Genomic DNA, 21,216 nt, shown 5'->3' on the forward strand with positions numbered 1-21,216 from the left:
TTAAAGACATTATACTAACTGAAATAAACTAATCATAAAAGGATAAATGGTTCCACTCATATGAAGTACTTAGAGTAGTCAAATTCATAGGCAGAAGGTGGAATGGTGGTTGCTAGGGGCTGGGGGAAGGGACAAGTGGGGAGTTTTATGTAATGGCTACAGAGTTTCAATTTTGCAAGATAGAAAAAAGTTCTGTGGATGGATGGTGATGATGATGATTGTTCAACAATGTGCATGTACCGAAGGCCACTGAACTGTGCACCTGCAAATGGTGATGTATGTTTTACCACAATATCAAAAAAGAAACAATTTTTTAAGAGTGTCTTAACTCCTGTGGGATTCTCAAGAAGCTGTATCTAAAGGAAAGCTTCGTGGTGTGTGTTCCAGGAGCCTTAGAGACTGAAGTAAGAGATCAATGAGACACGATTAATGAACACATCTGAAAACAGCTAAGTTTCACACAAATATGTGGATTTATTGACACATTGCATTTTCTTACAGTAATAAATAGACTGCAATCTTTCGGGTCAGGATGGAGTTAGAGAGGCCGTGTGTCCCTAATAAAAGTGGTCTGATTTTGTGGTTCTGTTTTCTTTAGACCTGCATCTAAGAGGGAACCTGTGTGCTGGCCAGCAGTCATACAGGTCTACACAACACCTGTGTGAGCCATAATACTTCTCTCCACACCATCAAGGCAATTCACAGCCTCTGGCCAATATCACCCTAAATTTGCCCCACCTGCCCCCCCCCCAGTTTTAACATAATATATCATAAAAATAGCAACTGCCATTAAAAGTCAGCATTTCCAATATAAAAAAGTTATACAAATATAATTCATAATATAATCATTCTTAAAATACAGTCATTTATATATGAGTTTGAAACATTATTAAAATAAATAATATTTCCTAGAGAAAATTTCATTTGCATGACAAAATTATAAAACAGAAGCATCTAAAATGAATTCATGATTGACTCTTCAGTGTATCTCCCAGTCTCTCTCTCACTCAGTATTTACTTTATGAAGTGCATAGAGCTAGCCTGAAAACACACAACATCACCCCATGTACACCTGGATCTTTGGGTCTCATGAACGTCTACTTGGAGTGCCCATGACATACCTGCCTGCACACCCTCTACCTGGAGCTCCTGTGGTAAGAACGGTTTTCCTGCACCAATTTGCATTAAAGTATTTTTCCAACCTTTCTGCATGTCAGAGGTCTTATGAGCTTATTGTTTTCTGGAAGCTGGGGAAAGGCATGTCAACTTTTGCATCAAGAGAGCTATCCTGTCCCCTCCCTGGCTGGGACTGTAACAGCCCTTTTCCTAGGTAAGGGAGATATTCTGATATCTGAATTATTTGGATTTTTGGTAGCGCTGGATGGTCCTAACCCTGATTTCCAGGATCAGGAAGCCCTCTCTCCTGACTGATACCTAGATGTTGCATGGTACGTATTTTGGCAGGCTGTCGTGTGACTCTCACAGTATTCAGATGCTTGCTTGGCAACGGCACATGCTCAACAGACACAGTTGTTTTTAAATATCTCAGAGAGAGTGGAGAAAAAGGAATACAAACCACTAAAGTTTCCAGTTATCATTACTTCATTGCATCTCTAAGTAGTATGATTACAGTTCTTCTCCAATAATACAAATTAGCAAATTTCACTATGTTGAACAATTAAGCTGGCTGACATTTACAGCCACCTTCCCAAAGACTACCAAGGGGAAAAGCTTTCAGGAAAATATGGCTTGCAAACAGACGTGGTAAATCTTCAAGGATTTGAAGTACCTTTCATACAATTTGACCATTGCCAGGAAGCCATTTATCCAGACCTATGTGAATGTCCTTAATTCCTCTCCCCAAAATGTTGCCTTTTTAAAAACAGCGTTATTCATCCTTGTGTTCTGCGGCCGAAGCCATCCCTCCTGCAGCTCCGGAAGAGCATCCACGCACACGCTCGTGCTGCTTTACAGCCTGGTGTCTTGCACTTCTTCTTCTGCCTCCTCCTTCAGGGCAGTGATCTGGGATCGAGACCTGTGCTTGCTGGAGCTCCGCTGGGGAAAGAGCTTCAGCCGGTCAGAGGGGCTGATGGCCTGCTGGAAGAGGCTCTTCTCGCTCAGAAGCTTCTGCATGGAGTCGTACTGCCGCACTTTGTTCTCCTCTATGACCTAGGGAAGTGGCCGTTAGTGAGGTCGTGGACAGAAGGCAGGGCGGCCAGAGCAAGGACAGAAGGTGGCAAAGGCGCAGAGGCAGGAAAAGCCCAGAAGAAAAGAGCGTCCAGGGGCAGGCAGTGTGAACAGCCAGGGCTGTCTCATTTCACTGCTGAGTCCTCTCGTCCTCTTGCTTTATGGAGCTTCTGCCATCTGTGAAATTAGCTGTAACTTCCTACTTAGCAGCTGGGATACTTTTTTTTTTTTTTTTTTTTTTAAATTAGAATAGTACTGAGCAATGTCTTTCTTCAGAGAATGTTACAGGAGCTAAGGCTGCTTCGTAAACCAGAATGATTTTTGTTAGATCCCTTACATATTACTTTAAAAATGAGTATACGTCCACAGCATGACAAAGAGTTGAACCTATTCAACAGGACTGAAGCTTAATGATTCCAAGTCACTCAGGAGGCCTGACCTTAATACGCCTCTTCACGTGTTCAAGTCAAGCAAACCCAAGGCCAGAAAAGAGAAGGGCTTTACCCAGTCGCCCGACCCTGACCACAGCAGGGCAAGAGGTTGTGAGTCGGCCTCCTGATTTGTCAGCTGAAGATTAGTCATAATAATGGTAATAGCAATCCTTCAGTAAGGGAAGCATTTACCTCCAGGAACCTCAAAAGCCTTAACAGAAATGACGTGCTACATCATCCTCAGAACTTCCTTGTGACTAAACCCAACAGAATTTGTAAACATCACTTGAAAGAATCTGTGACAGTTCTGAAAGCACCACGAGGAGGTGGTTGGGAGAGGCACTCACCTGAGCTCCACCTAATGACTAGAAAAATGAAACAAGCCTTTCCACGACTGCATTAAAACCATACGTGAGATTGCAAGACAATCCAGGCCTGTCTTGGATCCCGTCCAAGGGAGACTTAGTTATTGAAAGCGTAAGGACTTACTCTATCTTATGACTAGATCCACAAAATAAAGGACTCAAACAGTATAGATGTTCCAGTGTATTCATGTAACTTAGTAATATGCTGCTATTTTGGATTTACTGAATTCCAACCTCACCTCATAGCTCAGACCAAAGTGAGAAGCTGGTGCATCTCTTTTGAGTGAAGCTGGATGGCCCTATGACACACGTTTTAAGGAAGAACTTGTATATTGCTGCAATTTGCAAGCACTATCACGTGAGAGATTGTTATCAAGGATTAAAGGAGAAATTAGATCTTAAGTAAATTATAAACACTCACTAAAAATCGCTGGCATTCCAACATTGCTTCTATCCTGTGTTCACAGAGGATCACGGTGCAATCAGCAAACGCTTGTTTTAGAGTTCTGCGAATGATTTGGTATGTTCTAGAAAAGAGAGAAAATACCACACATAACATTACATAACATCAATAATCTGCCTGCACCTTTGATAACATACCTTTTTAAATTACTTATCTTTCTTTAAATACTTTTAACATAACGGTGATATAGAGTCAGCCACAAAAAACTTTCCAACCATAGGATAGATTCAAAGTTTCCATCAAAATTTTCTTGAAGAAAATTTCACAGAGGTACAGTTTTTTTCATTATGTAGACTGACTAGTAGTTCTTTTGTACTATAAATAGTTCCTATTATATAAATGAAATAGAAAGGAAAATATATCATAAGGGTCAGAGTATGCCTATGTAGCTAAATATCCTATTGTGGATTGCAAAGGGGGAGTTTGTATGAAACACCAGAACTGCACTCAGAAGAGAACCCAGGGCTCTTATGCTAGGAAATAAGCTCTCGTGCTGATGTCAAATGGTGACTTTTCCACTGTGCAGTTATTTTGTGTGAAGGCGCTTCCTCTACTTGCAGACACGACAGCCTACTGGGGATTTGTGTTGGTGTGGAGCAGGTCTCAGTGACGCCACTCCCTTGTGGTCCCATATCAGGGATGCTGAAACTCACATTGGATCCAAATGAGCACTGGGCTCATCAAGCAGCAAGATCCTGGCCTTGCTGAGCACAGATCTGGCCAAGCACATCAGCTGCTTGTGGCCATGGCTTAGGACAAAACCCCCATCCACAAGGACGAAGTCAAGATTCCCAGGAAACTGCTCGATCACAGATCGGAGTCCAACCTACAGAAAAGACCGAGGGAAAACACTGTGCTCAGAAAGCGTGGTTCATATGCCACCAGGTTAAAAACATTCGAGATGTTGACAATCTAAAAAGACACAAAGGAATTTTAAAAGTTTAAATATCACATCACCCCCCCGCCCCACATACACATACACCACTCCTGCATTTTTGGGGGGTTTCATGGAACAAAAGTCTATGTATAATCTTGGCAGCTCTAAAGTCACTTTATGACTTGTCTCAGCTCTGCATTTCATTCATTCAGGAAATTTTCAATGAGTGCCTATTATGTGTCAGGTATTCCAATAGGGATTAAAGAAATGATAAATGGCACATGCCCTGCAAGGTTCAGGGCTTATGAAGACATACACAAATAATTACAACACAACTAACACATGCTAGAAACGCTAAGATGTAGAGAAATGCAGTCATTTACTTCACCACGGCAGAGTCTTTATGCTGCCTACCATCCTCTACTGTTATAATAGAGCATAAAAAAGTAGCATAAGGAATCAAGCGGGAGCTTTTCCAAAATACATAAGGCAACTTGCTTTTCATCTCTTCAATTCATAAAAACTGATTTTAAGGAATTGATGAAACTATGAAGTAAAAAAATCCTGGAGTTAAAATAGTGTATTACTAGATTTAAATGTGTTTAGATATCAAGGTGGAATATCAGAGTTGTGTTAGAGCAATGGCTTGTTTTTATAAGGTAGATAGGAAAAAATAGGCTGAAAATGCCAACAAGATATAGAAACCCTTCTTTCAAAATAAGATAAAAATGACTGAAGTATCTTAGCTCTTATCACTTATTCAGATAAATATGCATTAATGTTTGTGTTTTTCTTTTTGCTAAGTATTGCTGAGAGTTTGAGGGCTAATGAGATACATAGGTGATTGTCTTCTGCCCTTGGGAAGCCTGGGATTTAGTCTGGGGAGGTAAGATGAAATATTAACTGTAATACAGGCAGCATGAGAGTCTTCAGAAAGACTCCTGAGTTCCACCATGAGTGCAGAGGTGGCCTGCATCAGTGTGTTTGTTCACACACATTTACTATGTGCCCGTGATACATACTGCAGATGACACTCCTTTCCTTGACTGGGTTCTCATTAAAGCAGTTTCACTATGTGAGAATTAGTGAATTTTGGAAACAGTTTCTGTGATGGAAGGGAATTGAAACATATTAATTCGACAAGGGGACTACTCTGATGTATCCTGGAAGACTCAAACCTAAAACTTTCAGATCCAAGTAGCTGAGAATGTGAATAAAGGACTTTGGGTGGGGAGTTGGAGGACCTGTGTTCTTTCTTTCTGTCTTCAACTTCTTGATTTTTCTTGGCTTCAGTCTGTGAACCTGCTACAGCCTCTCCCATCTTAAACCAGAAACAAAACCCCTCACTTGCCTCCAGGTTCTCCCGTAGCTGTTATTCAATATCTAGCCCCTTTGTCATCTAGAAATCTCAAAAACTTAGTGTGCATCTGCTGTCTTCACTGCCTCACACTACAGAGCATGTTTTCCTTCTTCAAACACCTACTCCTTGGCTTAGGAGAAACCCCCAATCTTTGACCATTTCTGCCTGTTATCATGTGTGGGCAACTCTCCCCCCGTCCATTGAATATTAGTCTTCCTCCCCCACAAGTTTCCAAACTCTCCTGAGAACTCATTCATTCTTAGAGTATCAATTACCACAGATAAGCTAATGGTTTTTCAAATCTATACCTTGAGCTCTGGACATCTTCCAAATACTTCTTAAATCCTTCTCTTCGCCAACCCTATTACAGCAACCCTAGGCCAGACCATCACTATAAATTCCAAGTTGTCAATTGGCGAGTTCACCACACAAACACCCCAGGGATTCTTCTAAAATACAGGTTTGACCATCTTATTTCTCTCTTTTAAATCTCTTCCTGACAGAACAAAACTTCCTGAGCTCTCTCTTCATGAGCTCTCACATGACATTTACAGACCCAGAATCGAGTCCCCTCCACTCTTATTTCCAGCGGCACAAACAGCTCGTAGTTCCCTGCACACCATGACATACCCTTCCGAGTATCTCTGATCATCCCGTAGGGTAGCCAGACATCTGGCCACAGTGCTATTTGTGCAAGATTCCCTGTTAGACGGTCAGTTTCTTGAGATAAAGACCTGTGCTTTTTAGCTCTGTGTCCCCACTGTCAATACTAGATGCACTGCTAGCCTCACTCATTCGCTCATGTGTTCAACAAATATGTACTGAGCTCCTAGAATGCTGGCCAAACAAAATAGACACATATGGATAAATGATAAATGAATCCCAACTTAAGGAAGAATGACAAATGATAAATGAAGAAGTTCTGGGTTTAGCTCTGCCAGGACAGAGTGTGATCTATTATTAAATACAAGTCACTCTGCCTGCCTGTTTTCTCATCGTTTTATTTTTATTAGTTTCAGGTGTACAAAACAACATAATGATTAGACATTTATACGCTTCACTGAGTGACAACCTCCCCAAGTCTATTACCCATCTGACACCATACACAGCTATTCCAATATCACTGACTATATGCCCTATGCTGTACTTTTCATCCCATGACTATATATATATTGTTTCTCATCTTTAAGACTTTAAAATCCCTTAAAATCTAATCATAAAATCAGAAGTGCCTTAACACTGAGAGATATTTCAGTATTTTATTTCAGATCAATCAGCAGTATTTGAGGATATTTTTAAGCCAAATTAATCATCAAGAGAAGTACAGATGAAATGGATGTTAACTTAACTAGACTTATTGTGGTGATAATTTTGCAAAATACAAAATTATTGAATTATTATGTTGTACCCCTGAAACTAATGGTCAGTATGCATGTCAATTATACTTCAATAAAATGTAAAGTACTGTACTGATCAAGGTAGGTCTCTGAAATCAAACAGAAGTGGCATTGAATCTGCACTCCACCACCCACTCACACTCATGGCCGACAATGTCCGGTGTGTTACTTTGTCACATTTACCTCACTTGAAAAAAACGGGGAAAGGCGTGTATAGACTTTGAAGGATTTAATGAGGATTAAATGAGATAATATGTTGAAATAGGTTGCTACAAAGTGTAGCAGATGATAAGCACTTAATCCACAGTAATTATTAGTATTGTTGGAGCCAGAAAATCCCAAGGACGTGGGCCTGGTCACTGACACTCTACTGTGGGATGACAATCAGACTTGTAAGATTTTCCCCTTATAAGTGGCCTGGCTAGGGAAGTAAATTGCAGGAAGTATTGCAATACAATTAATTTATGCCATACGCCTAGTAACAAGGTGGAGATTTTGGTAAGAATATCGTAGCATGTATTCTCTCTTCAGATGTCCACCAATCACACACTAATTCCCAAGGCCCTAGGAGGAAAGCCATTGTAGTGTGTTACTGTGATAAAGAGCTGAGCCAAGTATGTGTTTTTCCCAAATGAAACTATTTTTTTACTACTAGTAAATAATTAAGTACTTAAGTATATATCACTGTCAATATTTATAAACAAAGGAATGACAGTGAGACAGACCATCTAGGGTATATTTTACAACATTTCTCTCTCACTGTTTTACTCACTATGAAGCATAGTAAAAATCTTTTAAAATCATATTCACTACAGAAAGGTCAACATAAGTTAGTAAAACTTTAAATTTTGAAGTCAGTGAACATTTAACAAATTTATCAATTTTATGCCAGATATTGTGATAGGCTTTGGAGGGAAAATGGGAAGCAAGATAGACTAGGGATTGTTTTTAAAAAGATGCAAAGTTGTTACCAACTCTATGCGGTGATAAGAATGGCTTAAATTCACTAACTGATTGCTTGGATGTAAGATTGCTTAGTCATGTATTCCTTACTAGACTCAGTGAGAATTTATTAAATTCAAAGTACTACGGCAGACCTGGGATTCAAAGTTGAATAACACTAGGCCCTGCCTTGAAGGAACTCATGGTCCAGATGGGTAGAAAAATAACAAGCAGGAAATTAATAGTCAGAGATAAGTACATTGGGAAAAAAAGACTGAAATGGAAATTGCTACAGAAATCATCTAATTTAGTGATCTTTAGCAGCATAATAATGTACACACATAGTACATATTCCCAACATAGATTATTTATACTATTGTCACAATCCATTTTTAAATAGATTAAAAATAAATACAAACTTCAGCTTAGCTCTGTCCCAATTAAAAATTACTGCAATCTAAACATTTTAAATTTTTTTCATTCTTAGTATTAAAAATAAAAGCATCAACAATTTGTGGAGAAAAGAACTTTAGGGTACAAGAATCTGCCAACTTTATGCTGTTGGGTAATAAATTGTATGTACCTCCCAAACTGCCATTTAAAAGAACAAATGTTTTATGACATATCAAACTAAGAAATATATAGCAGCCTGTACAGGACCAGGACTTTGACTTTTGTGATTGCTGTCCTCTGGAAAGTTATTGTGGAGAAAGAGTTTGCTCTTGTGACAAGGAAACATGACAAAAACCAGAGAAGTGAGTTGTGGTTGGACTGAATGGTCCACTAGTGTGCAGTTATAAAAATAGACCCTCTTGACTCCTTTTTAGACACTCCTTTTGCCACTCTACAGGTTTTCCAGGGCAAATTTTCAACTTAAAAGGCCGTAATTTCCGCTATTGAGCTTGCTCTCTAAAAATAACTTACCTGGCTATCAATGTATAAAGAAGGAAACTATTTCATAAGGAATCTAAAAAGCAAGCAATTACCCTAAAAAGCTTTTATTCTAAAACCAACAGACCTGCTGCTTAGATTATGGATACACTGAGAGCTTGCTCTGCTGAAACCCTGAACTGGAAGTCAAATGATGGGCTGTTTCTACATCACCAGTGACTGCAGCCCAGTCTGAGGCTTCTGAAACCTCCGTATCTGCATTGCTAATGGTGACACCTGCTGTGTATTAACCAGAAGGCTATTTTCATGATATAGTACACATGAATCCTTTATCTATTAAATTAATTAAATCATTCATTTACCCATTAAATCAATCAATATTTACTGAACACCATCCATGTGCCCAACACTATTCTATGCACTGGAAATACCTCGGTCAATAGGCATCATTCCTGCCCTCAAGCACCCCACAGTCTGGTGTGGGACAAGGACACATTAAGAGGCAAATCTCTACCCTGTGTGAAGAATGCGATGGAAGGGACATTGGGATAGGGTCCACCTTGGAGGGGTTCCTCTCTCAGACCTGGAGCATCAGGACACATTTCTGGAAAGAAGCAATGTGTGAGGAGAGGCCTGAATGATGCCAGGAGCAGGCGGTGAAGGGTTGGCAGCGTGTCCCAGGCACAGAGGACAACACAAAAGAAGCTTCTGGAGAAGAGAGAGCACACAGTGCTTTAGAGAAACCAGAGAATTTCAGTAGAACTGGGTCCTGGGTAGCGGGGGAGGGTGATGAGTGAGTTTAGGGGGCAGGGAAAGACCAGATCATGAAAAAACTTGTCAGCTATCTTAGGTAGTGCAGGCTTTGTCCAAAGGGCCATACGGAGTCACGGGAAGGGGAGAAACAAGAAATCTGATGGAGGGTTTAGAAAGATGACCAGAGCTGCAAAGTGCCAAATGAACTTCGGGGAGCCAATGAGAGGGAAACCAGCAAGGAGCCTCTTTCAAAACTCCAAAGAAGAGTTGTGTGTCAGATGGGGATGAGGAAAAGTGAACACATTCTAGATATCTGCAGGAGCCAGCCTTGATAGGACCTGATATATGGAGATGGGTGGAGAAAGCAGGTGTCAAGAATGAGCCCCAGTCATGGCTCCAGGCACTGGAGGATGGTGAACCCATTCACTGCAAGGAGGAACACAGGACAGTCGTGTGGGTGGGCACATGAGAAGCTCACGTATGTGGATGTGAGGTGCTGGTCCATGCTGAGGCGTTGGACAGGGAGCTCCGGGAACAGGCATATGTGGGAGCCATCAGCACAGAGGTATTAGTTAGAGCCAAGAGGATGCATGTCATTCCTCAGTGTGAATAAATAAAATAAGACAAAAATTAGGATTCCATCAAACCACAACATTTAAGAGCTGGCCAGGTGAACACCAGGTGGAAACATGATTAAATAGCTAACATTTACTTAGTACCTACTATTTGCCAGGCACTGGGATGGACCCATTATACATATAAACATAAAAAGTCACACTACTAATTTACTGAGCCACAATGCTAGGGGTCTTTCTCCCCGTTGGGATTCCACCTTCTTTGAGACTCTGCCTACACGGCTAAAGTCAGTGCTCCTGAGAAGCTACTGGCCTGGTGGCCTGAGTTGTTTGAGGATGGGGAGATTAGACCATCTCAGCTTACAGAGTGCCAAGATGAAGGTGGGCACCGAGGGACAAAGGGACAGGGAGCTGTTGGGGTCAGCTTAGTACTAGGCACAAACCTCAAGGCTTCACACAGTCTAGTCCAGATCAGCAAGCATAAGGTTTCACACTCTTACTTCCCTTGCCCGAGGGGATATATCAGTAAAAATATTACTCCTGGTAATGTCTGCAAATTTACTTCCTACATTTTCTTCTTGGAGTTTTATGGTTTCAGATCTTACATTTAAGTCTTTAATCCGTTTTGAATTTATTCTTGTATATGGTGTAAGGAGGTGGTTCAGCTTCATTTTTTTTCATGTGTCTGTCCAGGTTTCCCAGCACCATTTATTGAATAGACTATCTTTACCCCAATGTAAATTCTTGCTTCCTTTGGTCATAGATTAAATGATGTTGTAGGCATGGATTTATTTCTGGGCTCTCTATTCTGTCCCATTGATCTATGTGTCTGTTTTCACAGGTTCTCACTTTGTGAGGGGTATAAATGTCTAACTAGTACACCGTTTTGTACACCTGAAACTAATAGAGAAAAACAAAAACAAAAACAAAAAAACCCTTTCACACTGGATTTTGGGTCCAGATCCAAGCTAGAAGTCAAGTGTTTCTTGGCCTGGTGCTGTCATTGCACGTGCTGTGATTTTCATTGAGGGGAAAGGGATCATGAAGGAGGCAGGATCTGGATGGGATTCAGGAGGTTAGCTACCTGCCATCACTCAGTGTGTTTTCCTCCAGAGACACAAATCACACGAGGGTCACAGAGAGGACTCAACGAGATGACATGCATCCCAATTGGCCCCGTGTCATCCATTACACTTTTTGTGCCAGTATCCTATCCAGTTTAGACACTGACACACCCCTAAATATTCCTGTTTGGATAAGTTATATGATCAACCATTTGGGACTAAAGCTCAGGCCCTACAACTTTTAAACCAAAACCTTTTCCTCAGTAGCTTATTTGTTTGTGTGCTATTTTCAGGCCTTCGCAACAAAAACGTATCGCCACTGCTCAAAGCATATGACAGTAACATAAGGATAGCATCAACATGCCCGTTTATGAATAGCAAATTATTACAAAGAGGGTCAGTAAAAAGATATACCTAAATACCTTTGATCAAATAAAAAATCTAAACAGGTAAAGTGCATTCTATTGGTATTTAAAATCTTAACAATGTCTTGTAACATTTTAGCCGTTTTTATGATCTTGATTTCCTGTACATTTTACTGTGACTTGGCAATACTCGCCAATTTTATAAAGTCCACTGTCTTCCTTCCCATTTTGCTCCCACCACATTATGTTCCTATCGTTCATTCTCTGAAGTCACATGAAAGATCTTAAAATGTGTCACTTGCAATTTAGTTAATGTTTTCTTTAAAGCCCCTGTTTGTTGGGTAATAAGGAAACTCTGATACTGAAAACAGTTAATCTAAGCGCATTTTATTAGGGGCATGTTAAGGTTAGGCACTCAGTGGGTAAGTGTTTAACACTCACAGACATTTCAAAGTTGGCAAGATCCACTCTGAAGGAATGCAGAAAGGGAAAGAACATTTGGGATAAAGAGAACTGGGCTACAAGTACCAAAAGTGCAGGAAATCATGGGCCAACATTGTTCTCTAAGACCTTTGAATCCCAATGTTCTTAGGTCCCGTAATTGTAGTCTGTCACCATCCAGAGCTTTGGACTTAAGCCTCAAGTTTCATGAAATAGAGCAATTTACATTCCTCCTTTCTTTAATATGATGCCTATATTTCAAGAATTGTCAGTTACAGCTAGGGTGTTCTTTAAGGAACCAAGAGTCTCACTCTAGCTCTCTCCCCTCCTCCCAAATTCCTCTGTATAATACCTTCAATTAGAATAAACCACCTATTGGTGTTATTTAGGAATTCTGATTATATTTTGGTCAATATACACCCTATATGGTGCCCTAAGGACCTCAAGAAATGGAGTATGCAGCATCTGGGTCACGCGGCCTTGTGCCTAGAAGTGCTCATAGCTGTCACATTCTGTAAAGGCAGCTGACTCCTGGTGGCTTCGAGAAGACTGTGGTCATCAGTGGATGCTCTAGAATGACCACCATCCTTCTGTGCAGAACCCACACTTCCCAGAGAAGTACATCATGTCCAAGCCTCCTCCTTATGGTAGAAACCAGAACCCAGACAGGGAGTAGATGGGAAAGTGTGGACAATGATTCTTTGTGTCAGAAACAGTCCCGGTGTGCCTGGGTCTCCTAGCTCATGTCTCACTGGTGCACATTGGTAGGGAAAAAGGCCAAAGTAATGCTACCCCTGGGGCCTGGTAGTTGGAGACTAAGCATGGTGGGGTGGGGGGATGCCTCTAATCCAAAGTACTGGGAGCTGCAGGTATGTCAGAGCCCTTCATTTTAAAGTTGTGCACGCACACACACACGTGTGCATGCACAAAAGCATGTCAAATTATCTCAGCTATTACAACCACTCTTAAGTGCGTATGAACTACCTTTTTCAAAATATTTCAGTTAGCAGCCTTACCTCATCTGCAACTTTCCATATTTCTTGATCATTCCATTGTCCATAGGGATCCAAGTTTTTTCTAAATGTTCCAGAAAAGATAAATACTTTCTATAGCAATAAGGAATAAAAGAGGAAAGCATGAATACTCTAAACATCTTTCAATTTTCCCCCTGCTTTATTGTGAAATATTTCAAGCAGAAAAAATATTTAAAAATAATTTAACACCCACCCATGTACTTACCATCTAGTTTTCTTAAAGTTTTCCCATATTTGCTTTGTACCATTTTTTAAGAAATAAAATATAGCTACATTTGAAGCCCCTTGTGAACATGTTTCTAATCCCATGCCCTTAGGATAAAGAAATTAAGATCATTGTAAATTGTGGGAAATTAAATTTTTATTCCTAGCAATAGTCCTTACTACAAGCAAACACAATGTAAAATTAAACAGGTAAAAGTTATAAGATTATGAGTCACAATTATCAGAATAAATTTCTATTTAGTTAACGTCTTTTCCTTGGATTTCTTTTATAAACCTAGCTTCCCAAGGGACTTCGAAATGGTTTGAATTTACAGACGTTTACTTAAACATCTGGTCTATAAACCAAGGCAAACCTCTCCTTCCAAAACCAGACAGCCACAGGAGAGGGCCACGACTTGGAAATCAGTGAAAGCGTGGAAATCAAATATTTGTTTAACTGAATGCATGTCACAGAGGGAAGGAGGCCAATGAGACCGAACCTGCTGCCGAAACACAATGACAGTCTGCTTCCCGGCACAGAGCCCTGCGCAGCTACCACCCTCAGACACGCTGCTTCCATCACTGTCTACTAAGTTGACCGATACGATTAACAAATGTTTCAAAAGAAAGTTGCTGCCTCACTAGCAAATATTGATGCCACAATAATATTTAGTTCTCTCTTTGTGCCTAAGGGTGAACTGAAAAATATTTTGGATGTTAACATTCAGAATAATTATTTTCTTTGCCTTTATCCTTTTGCCTTTGGTTACTAACATCCAGTAAGGAGAATTAAGAACTGAATTCCTATCAGCCTAGTTTTCACAAATTACCTCAGACAGAGAGAATGCCTCATGCCCATATGATCTATAAGAACTGCACACAGCAGGTCAGCTCCAGATTCATGGTGTCTGTGCTGCTCAGGCAGAAGGAGAGGATCCTCACTATGGCAGCCAAGTTCAAGGACAGTCACATTAAAGACTTTCTTCCCCATGGCATAATTTATGGCTTTAAGAACAAAGTCTTTGCCAAATATCTCGGGAACCCTCTGGAGAGGGCAACAGAAGCCTTAGGCTTGTCTTACTTAACCTGTGGCAAATCATCTTCCTAACGGATGCCAGGATTGCTTTATGGAAGTAGATGTAAGAGATCAATAGATGACTCTTAGGATTATAAGATATTTGGTGGCTATGTCTGTACATTCTCTTCCAAGCTTCCAAGTGAATGGAAGTAATGTCTAAATAAGCTAAAGAAAGCAGACAAAAGGCATTATGGGGGAATTCTGATAAACTAAAAAGAATTTAACAGGATGTGGCTCTGAGTACTTGAGTCAATTCATTATCTAAGTCATTGCGTTTATTTAGTAACTAAAGTTCAAAGGCTTGCCGATGGAATTTTGCCACTTACTATTTTTCATCTTTTTTTCTTTGAATATTGTGGTTCTTTATATCAAAGGTTTCTAGCATTACAGAGAAGGACAGAAATGAACAACTGTAAAGATTAGCAAGTATCAGACAATGTATTACCATGTTTCCCCGAAAATAAGACCTAGCCAGACAATCAGCTCTAAGGCGTCTTTTGGAGCAAAACTTAATATAAGACCCGGTCTTATTTTACTATAATAAAGACCAGGTGTATAATATGATATGACATGACATGACATAACATGACATAATATGATATAATATAATATAATACCGGGTCTTATATTAATTTTTGTTCCAAAAGACGCATTAGAGCTGAGGGTCTGGCTAGGTCTTATTTTCGGAGAAATCAGTATATGCTTCAGAAAAGTTGTCTTCACTAGGAAGTAAGCACCTGGATCACAGAACTCTGGTTTATGGCAGGTGTTCTACGTGCCAGGTGAGGCACCTTACATGTATTATCGCTTCATCTTCATGTCAACCTAATGAGGTAGATCCTATTGTTGCACATGAAGAAATCACAGCTCGGAGAAGTTAAGTGACTTTCACAAGGTCACTTAGTTAATGGAACCCAAGGGTGTTTGTCTTCACAACTGTGTTCCTCACCACCAAGCAAAAAACGCCTCATGTCCTCTGTGGACCAGGTTTCTTCTCTCATCTGGAGCTCAGAGAACATTAAACATTGGGCAGGATCACCCCTATGGGTCCATAAATTGCCCATCAGTACTCAGGAGCACAGTCTGGATGAAAGCACTGCCATGCATCCCCTTGGCTGCAGCTTAGTTCCTGCACCGTCGATGGAGAGGTTAACTTCCTCTTCCTGTGCAGGCCCTGAGTTCTGTATGGGCTCCAGTGTCTTTGTAAGTTTCAAGGGGACTTACATATCCAGTAGAACAACACAGTGGAAATGTTTACTACAGCCAAAAAAGCAGTCCCATTGTTCTGTAGAACTGTGGGTGGAGGCCAAAGGAATCACAACATTAAAGCAGACACGGAAGTTATTAAAGGTAATGTGGCTTGCAGAAACAGGATAGTAATGCAGCTCTGGACTAGTAGTTCTACCTACGAATAGGAACGCAATCTCTTTGAGCCTCAGTGTTTTCACTGTAAAATGGGGAAATGCCACCTTTCTTCTCAAACCTGCTCTACCTCTAGGCTTTCCATTTTGATATGTGTCACCTTCCTCCCCTCAATCCAGAAACCTGGGAGTCATAAATGATCAGGATCTTTCTCCCTGATCCTCCCAAATGGAATCAGTCATCAGTGCTGTGGATTGTTCCCCCAAAATATATCTCAAATCCATTTATTTCTCTATCTCTACTGCTATCACATAGTTTAAGCCATCCATCTCTCTCTCTGGAACAGGGCAAGAACCTCCTAATTGACCTCTTGCCTCCCTTCCAGTCCATTCTTATTTAGCAACCAAAGCAGTAACTACAAGTATAAAGTGGATCACATCATTAACCTTTTGAAAAACCTTCCGTGACTTTCCATCGCACTCAGGGCAAAACAGAATATACTTAAAATGGTCGATAGGTACTCCATGATTCAATTCCTCCTACTCCTTCCGCTCATTCAGTGCCCTTCTCCACGCCTCTCCCTTTTTCACTCCAGCCACATGGCTTTCTTTTATTTCATCAGTTTCTTCACACACTTTATTCTCCCTGCCTAAGAATCTCCTCTCATATAGTATTCCCATGGCCAGCTACAGCCTTCAAGTCTCAGATGTCATTTCCTTTAACTGGCATCTTTCAAATCCTCAAAACCAAGTAAATTCTCTCGATATGTGGTCTCAAATACCTGTATTTTACTTTCATAGCTTCCAGTGAATACTAAAATTACACATGCATTTGTGAGCATTCTTGTAATGTTTATCTCTTCTTCTACATCATAACTTTGCTGGATACCCTGTCACTAACACACAGGCATTATACATAGTATATGCCCAACAAAGGTTGCCTGAATGAATAAATGGGCTAATGTGAAAATAAGAATTAAAAATACATAAAAAATATCATAGTCAAAGTTCAGCACATATTATCTTTTTTCCTTCTGTAAGAATAGCTACTACAACCCATAGTCTTTAAAGCAATAATACAAACAACCCATTAAAACGTTGATCTGTCTATATAATTGTTTAGGAAATGGTATGCCTAATTTTTTCTAACAGCCTAATAATCTATATGTAAATTATCAAATGTGTAGCAATATATTATATATTAATTAATTTTTATTTCAAATATATATTCAAAATTATAAAGGAAGAAAACTTGAAATTAGACATCCAAAAGTTTTAGACGTAGTGGATTTGATACCATTCAGAAACTCTGTAGGTCTGTTGCTTACAGTTTATTGTCTAGCATTAAAGTAATGTTTTAATTTTAAAGAAAAATTAACTGCATGAACTGGTTCAGCTACAATTCAATTTCGTACAATTAATCAAACATTCCATTCCTGTCTTATAAACAGTATCTGGCACTCTCTTGCTTCCAGGGGTGCCAGTAGGTGTCTTAGTTTTGTTTTCTAAACTGTTTGAAGTTTCCACAAACTCATCTCTGAAGCTGAGAGGTCCTTGGAGGTCACTTACGTCCTTTTCCCTGGTTTGCAAATGAAACAGCCATGGCCCTGAGAAGTTATACAGCTTGGCCAAGGTGACACAATCAGACTGATTGTACAGCAAAAAAAACACCTGAAACTATGAATCACATTGATTCTCTCTCTCTCTTTTAAGAAACTGTTCACCAAAAGGAAAATTAGGATGTGCAAATATTTAATACTTAATATCATGTATGCATGGTATAAAGAGCAATTCTTGGAACTCAAGGAAGACCAAAGAGAACACCATTGTTCACTGCCTGACGAATCTCTTTCCTGAAGCTGACTCCTCATCTCAGTAGAGACAGCCAAGCCTGTATGGAGTGCTCAGAGCTGGTCACATATCACTACAACAGGCATATGCTTTAGCATTGGACATCAAATGGCAACCAAAAAAGCAGTTTGGATTCTGTGGTCACTGAATGTAGAATAAATTAAATGAGTGGGATAAATGACTCCTATACTTAAGGATATAGGGCTTTTTTCTTTTGGCTAAGAAGGGAAATATACATGAATGAATATACATATATTTCTATTGTATATTCTATGTATAGAATCTATATGTGTGTGTGTGTGTGTGTGTGTGTGTGTAATGTATATTTCTGTTAAAATGTGGCCCAAATGCTTATAAGCATCACAGTGACTGATCCAGTGTTTTGGCAATGTATGAAATTTTTTATTATAAGTTGAATCTGTACAACAGAAATCCATCCAATATGAAAATTCAAGAATGTAAGGTTGAATTATAGAATGTTTAAAAATAAATGTTGCTTTGCTTTTAGAACATCTATTAGTGAGCATAAAGTGAATAAAGTATTTGTTACTCAAAAATGTTTAGGGTTTATAACAAATAAAGAATAAATGTATAAAATTAATGTACATACCATTTATTTGTATGTAAATGATTACATCTAAAGTGTTCAAATTCTTGTTACCTGTAAAGTCATGTAATGTTTCTTAACCTTTCATATGACAACTTTTTAGTATATACTTTTTCAGAGATAGCATAAGAAAAAGTTTTCTAGCTCTGACCAAATTACCAAAGACGTCAAACTTACAGGCTCAGAAAGACTAAGATTGTGTTGTACTCATATCCATACTAGTTAATTTTCTCTTCTCCCTTGAATTCAGCACTCCATCCCCACTGTCCTCCTCTCTGCTTTTGTCACCACACAGATGAAGAGTTTCTTAGCCCATTTCTCTGCTACCTGAAGTTCACAGTCCACACACTACCAGCAGTGGCATACACTTGTGCCACCCTTTCATCACGCCTTCCTAGCTCAAAAACATGAAGCCATTCCTCACTGGGCCATTTCACTACTTGTCCAGTCTTTCCCTCTTTCTCTTAATGCCCCCTAACACATGGCCTCCCCTGCCTTTTGCCCTCCATGTTTTTCTTGTTCCCATCTCTGTACTTGTTCATAATATCCCTGCCTGGGATTCTCCACAGACAGGGATATTCACCACCACAACTCCCTGCCCAGAACCCTTCTAAAACCTACAAACTTTATGACCCTTTACAGCCTACCTTAATCATCACCTTTTTTGTGAAACTGTCCATACCCATTGGTTCATTCCTACAGCATATACGTTCAACTCAATATAAAGATGAAGGGCTCATGATTCCTTGTCCTTAAGGAACCACAAATGACAACCACCACCACAACCCAGTGTATTTTATTAACTACATGACAGGGAGTAGACTAAGTACTTTTACTTATTACTTTACTTAGTCCTCACAAACACCCAATAATGGAGTTGCTGCCAGTATACCCATTTTACAGACCAGGAAACTGAAATTCAGAGAAATTAAATAACTTGCCTAAGATGTCACAACTAGTAAAATCTGGATTCTGGTAGAGCCAACATCTCTTGTAAAAGAGATCAGGCATTTAATGACTCAGCACAAAACAATGTACATTGAATTCCTATCATACAAGATATTGTGTTATGTGCTATATAAGACAAAAAAATTAAGCAAGGAAAAATATCTATGTTTATTTAGCATTTCTTATATACTTTTTTACTAGTCTTCTTTGATTGGTGATGGTTTTGTGTTTACAGCCTGCTTCCTTAACTAGAAAATGTCTGCAAAGTATTTATAATACTGAGCGGAAATTAAACAAATACAAAGATAATTCCAATACAAGACATAGAGAAGTGCCAGGGGAGATTTATGAACATAGTTCTAGATCCCATCTGGGACTGGGATGTGGGAGGGGAGGTGGGGGGCAAGGGGGTCAGAGTCAGGGTCATCTGGCAGAGTTTAACATTTACGATGACAAAGTAACTATGGTGAAAGAAGATTGTCTCCGATAGAGGAAATGCATAAACAGAGGAAAGAAGAGAGAAAAGTGAGGTATCTTTCATGCAATAGTAAGTCCAGCTTGACTGAAAGTTAAAAGTGCCCAGATGTGAAGAGTAGTAGATCGGTGTGGAAAGGTGGGGTTGGGTCCTGACTGTCAGGGACCTAAACCACAGATGGAAGAATCTGGACCTTATTCAGGGAAGGAAGGCGTGCCCTAAAAGGTTTTGGACTTGGAACATCACCAAATTAGAAGTTTGCTTTAAAAATCTTAATTTGTGTGCAATATATAATGGAGAGATGCAAGGAAGATGATGAGGAGAAAAACACAGTAGTGGGAGTAGAAAAGCAGGAAGAATACGGTGATACAATAGAAGTTGTGACAACAGGGCTTGGGGTGGGATTCTCTCCCATAATTTCCCACAGCACTCCCTCACTAGCCTTTACCTGACCCATTACTACACTTTATTACCTATTTTTATCATTTTCGTTTCTTCCTGTGATCTCTGACTTATGGCAATGAGTGTAATTTTAAAGCCCCCTCACTGGAAGCACATAGGTTGCAATGGGACTTCAACACCATTTACATAACTATAGAATCTACAGTACACATTATAATTTTAAGCATGCAGGAGTTGAATAACAAATTATTCAATTGTTAATTGTCGTTAAATTGAATGAGAAGTGCTGCGCACCCAGTGTGATTGTTCAGATCTACAGGTACGTGTTTTGGCCTAGGTGACGGCCGTCACAGCAAAGGATGCTCCAGCGCTGTGGCGGGAGTCGTGTGGGCGTGGATGAGCCTCAGATCATAACGTCTCATTGCAAGAATAGGTCTAGGCATCCCCTCAAAACAGCTTGTAGCCTTTCAAACTTTACCGAAGCTTTAGAAATACATTTTAAAGTTATTTTTCCAGTTTTCAGGAATTAAGTGCTGAACAAAGTTCCAGGCTAATGAACAATTTTAAGTCTTGGAGTTCGAACTACCTAAGCAAATTGGGGCTCGGACTCCAGGCCTCACTGTCTGCTCTCCATGCTCTCAGAGCTCTCAGGGAAAGTGCAACAAATTAAAGAAGATGCCACCTTGAAATGTACACCATACCCTGTTTTCCAGGCTGGTGCATTCTGCAAGATTAGTCTCTAGCTACAGGAGGGAAAAACAGGAGGAAAAAAAACACACACAAAAAAATTGCAAGAATTTGCCAAAACTAATGACATCTTGTGATTCCACAGCTGATGTCTCGGGATCACTGAGGGAAAAGGAAAGTTTCTTGTTCAAAGTTCCAGTTTTATGTGTCTGAGAACAAGTGACTAATTGACCCAGAGGGCTCTGATGTCAGTGTCAGAGGTCTTGGGGGCACTATGGCGGCGCCATGTCAGAAAGATGGACGGAAGAAAAAAACTGAAAAAGCAAGAATAGTTCTTTTAGGATTTTTAACTCCCTTTTCCTTTTTTTCTTCTTCTTCTTTTTTCTTTTTAAAGATCAAACTCCAGGAAAAGGTGAAATATATATAATTTGAACTTTCAAAGAAAAGTTGAGAAAACA

General features: G+C 39.8%; 1 protein-coding gene across 2 annotated transcripts in view; it reads right to left on the bottom strand.

Annotated features, from left to right (window-relative positions):
• Positions 1-454: 454 nt before the first annotated feature.
• The window catches only part of CFTR (CF transmembrane conductance regulator), a 159,221-nt gene continuing 138,459 nt past the window's right edge, over positions 455-21,216 (bottom strand). Inside the window, exons 24-27 of one of the 2 annotated variants that reach the window (XM_019743194.2) lie at positions 13,128-13,217; positions 4,100-4,272; positions 3,405-3,510; positions 455-2,169 (exon numbers count right to left, since the gene is read on the bottom strand). In XM_019743194.2, the coding sequence (XP_019598753.2) occupies positions 1,969-2,169; positions 3,405-3,510; positions 4,100-4,272; positions 13,128-13,217 (570 nt within the window). In that variant the 3' untranslated portion in view covers positions 455-1,968. The remainder of the gene's footprint in view (positions 2,170-3,404; positions 3,511-4,099; positions 4,273-13,127; positions 13,218-21,216) is intronic. The other variant, XM_019743195.2, reaches the window with a different exon arrangement.

This window comes from Rhinolophus sinicus, linkage group LG11, assembly GCF_036562045.2.
Source record: "Rhinolophus sinicus isolate RSC01 linkage group LG11, ASM3656204v1, whole genome shotgun sequence".
Lineage (NCBI taxonomy): Eukaryota > Metazoa > Chordata > Mammalia > Chiroptera > Rhinolophidae > Rhinolophus > Rhinolophus sinicus.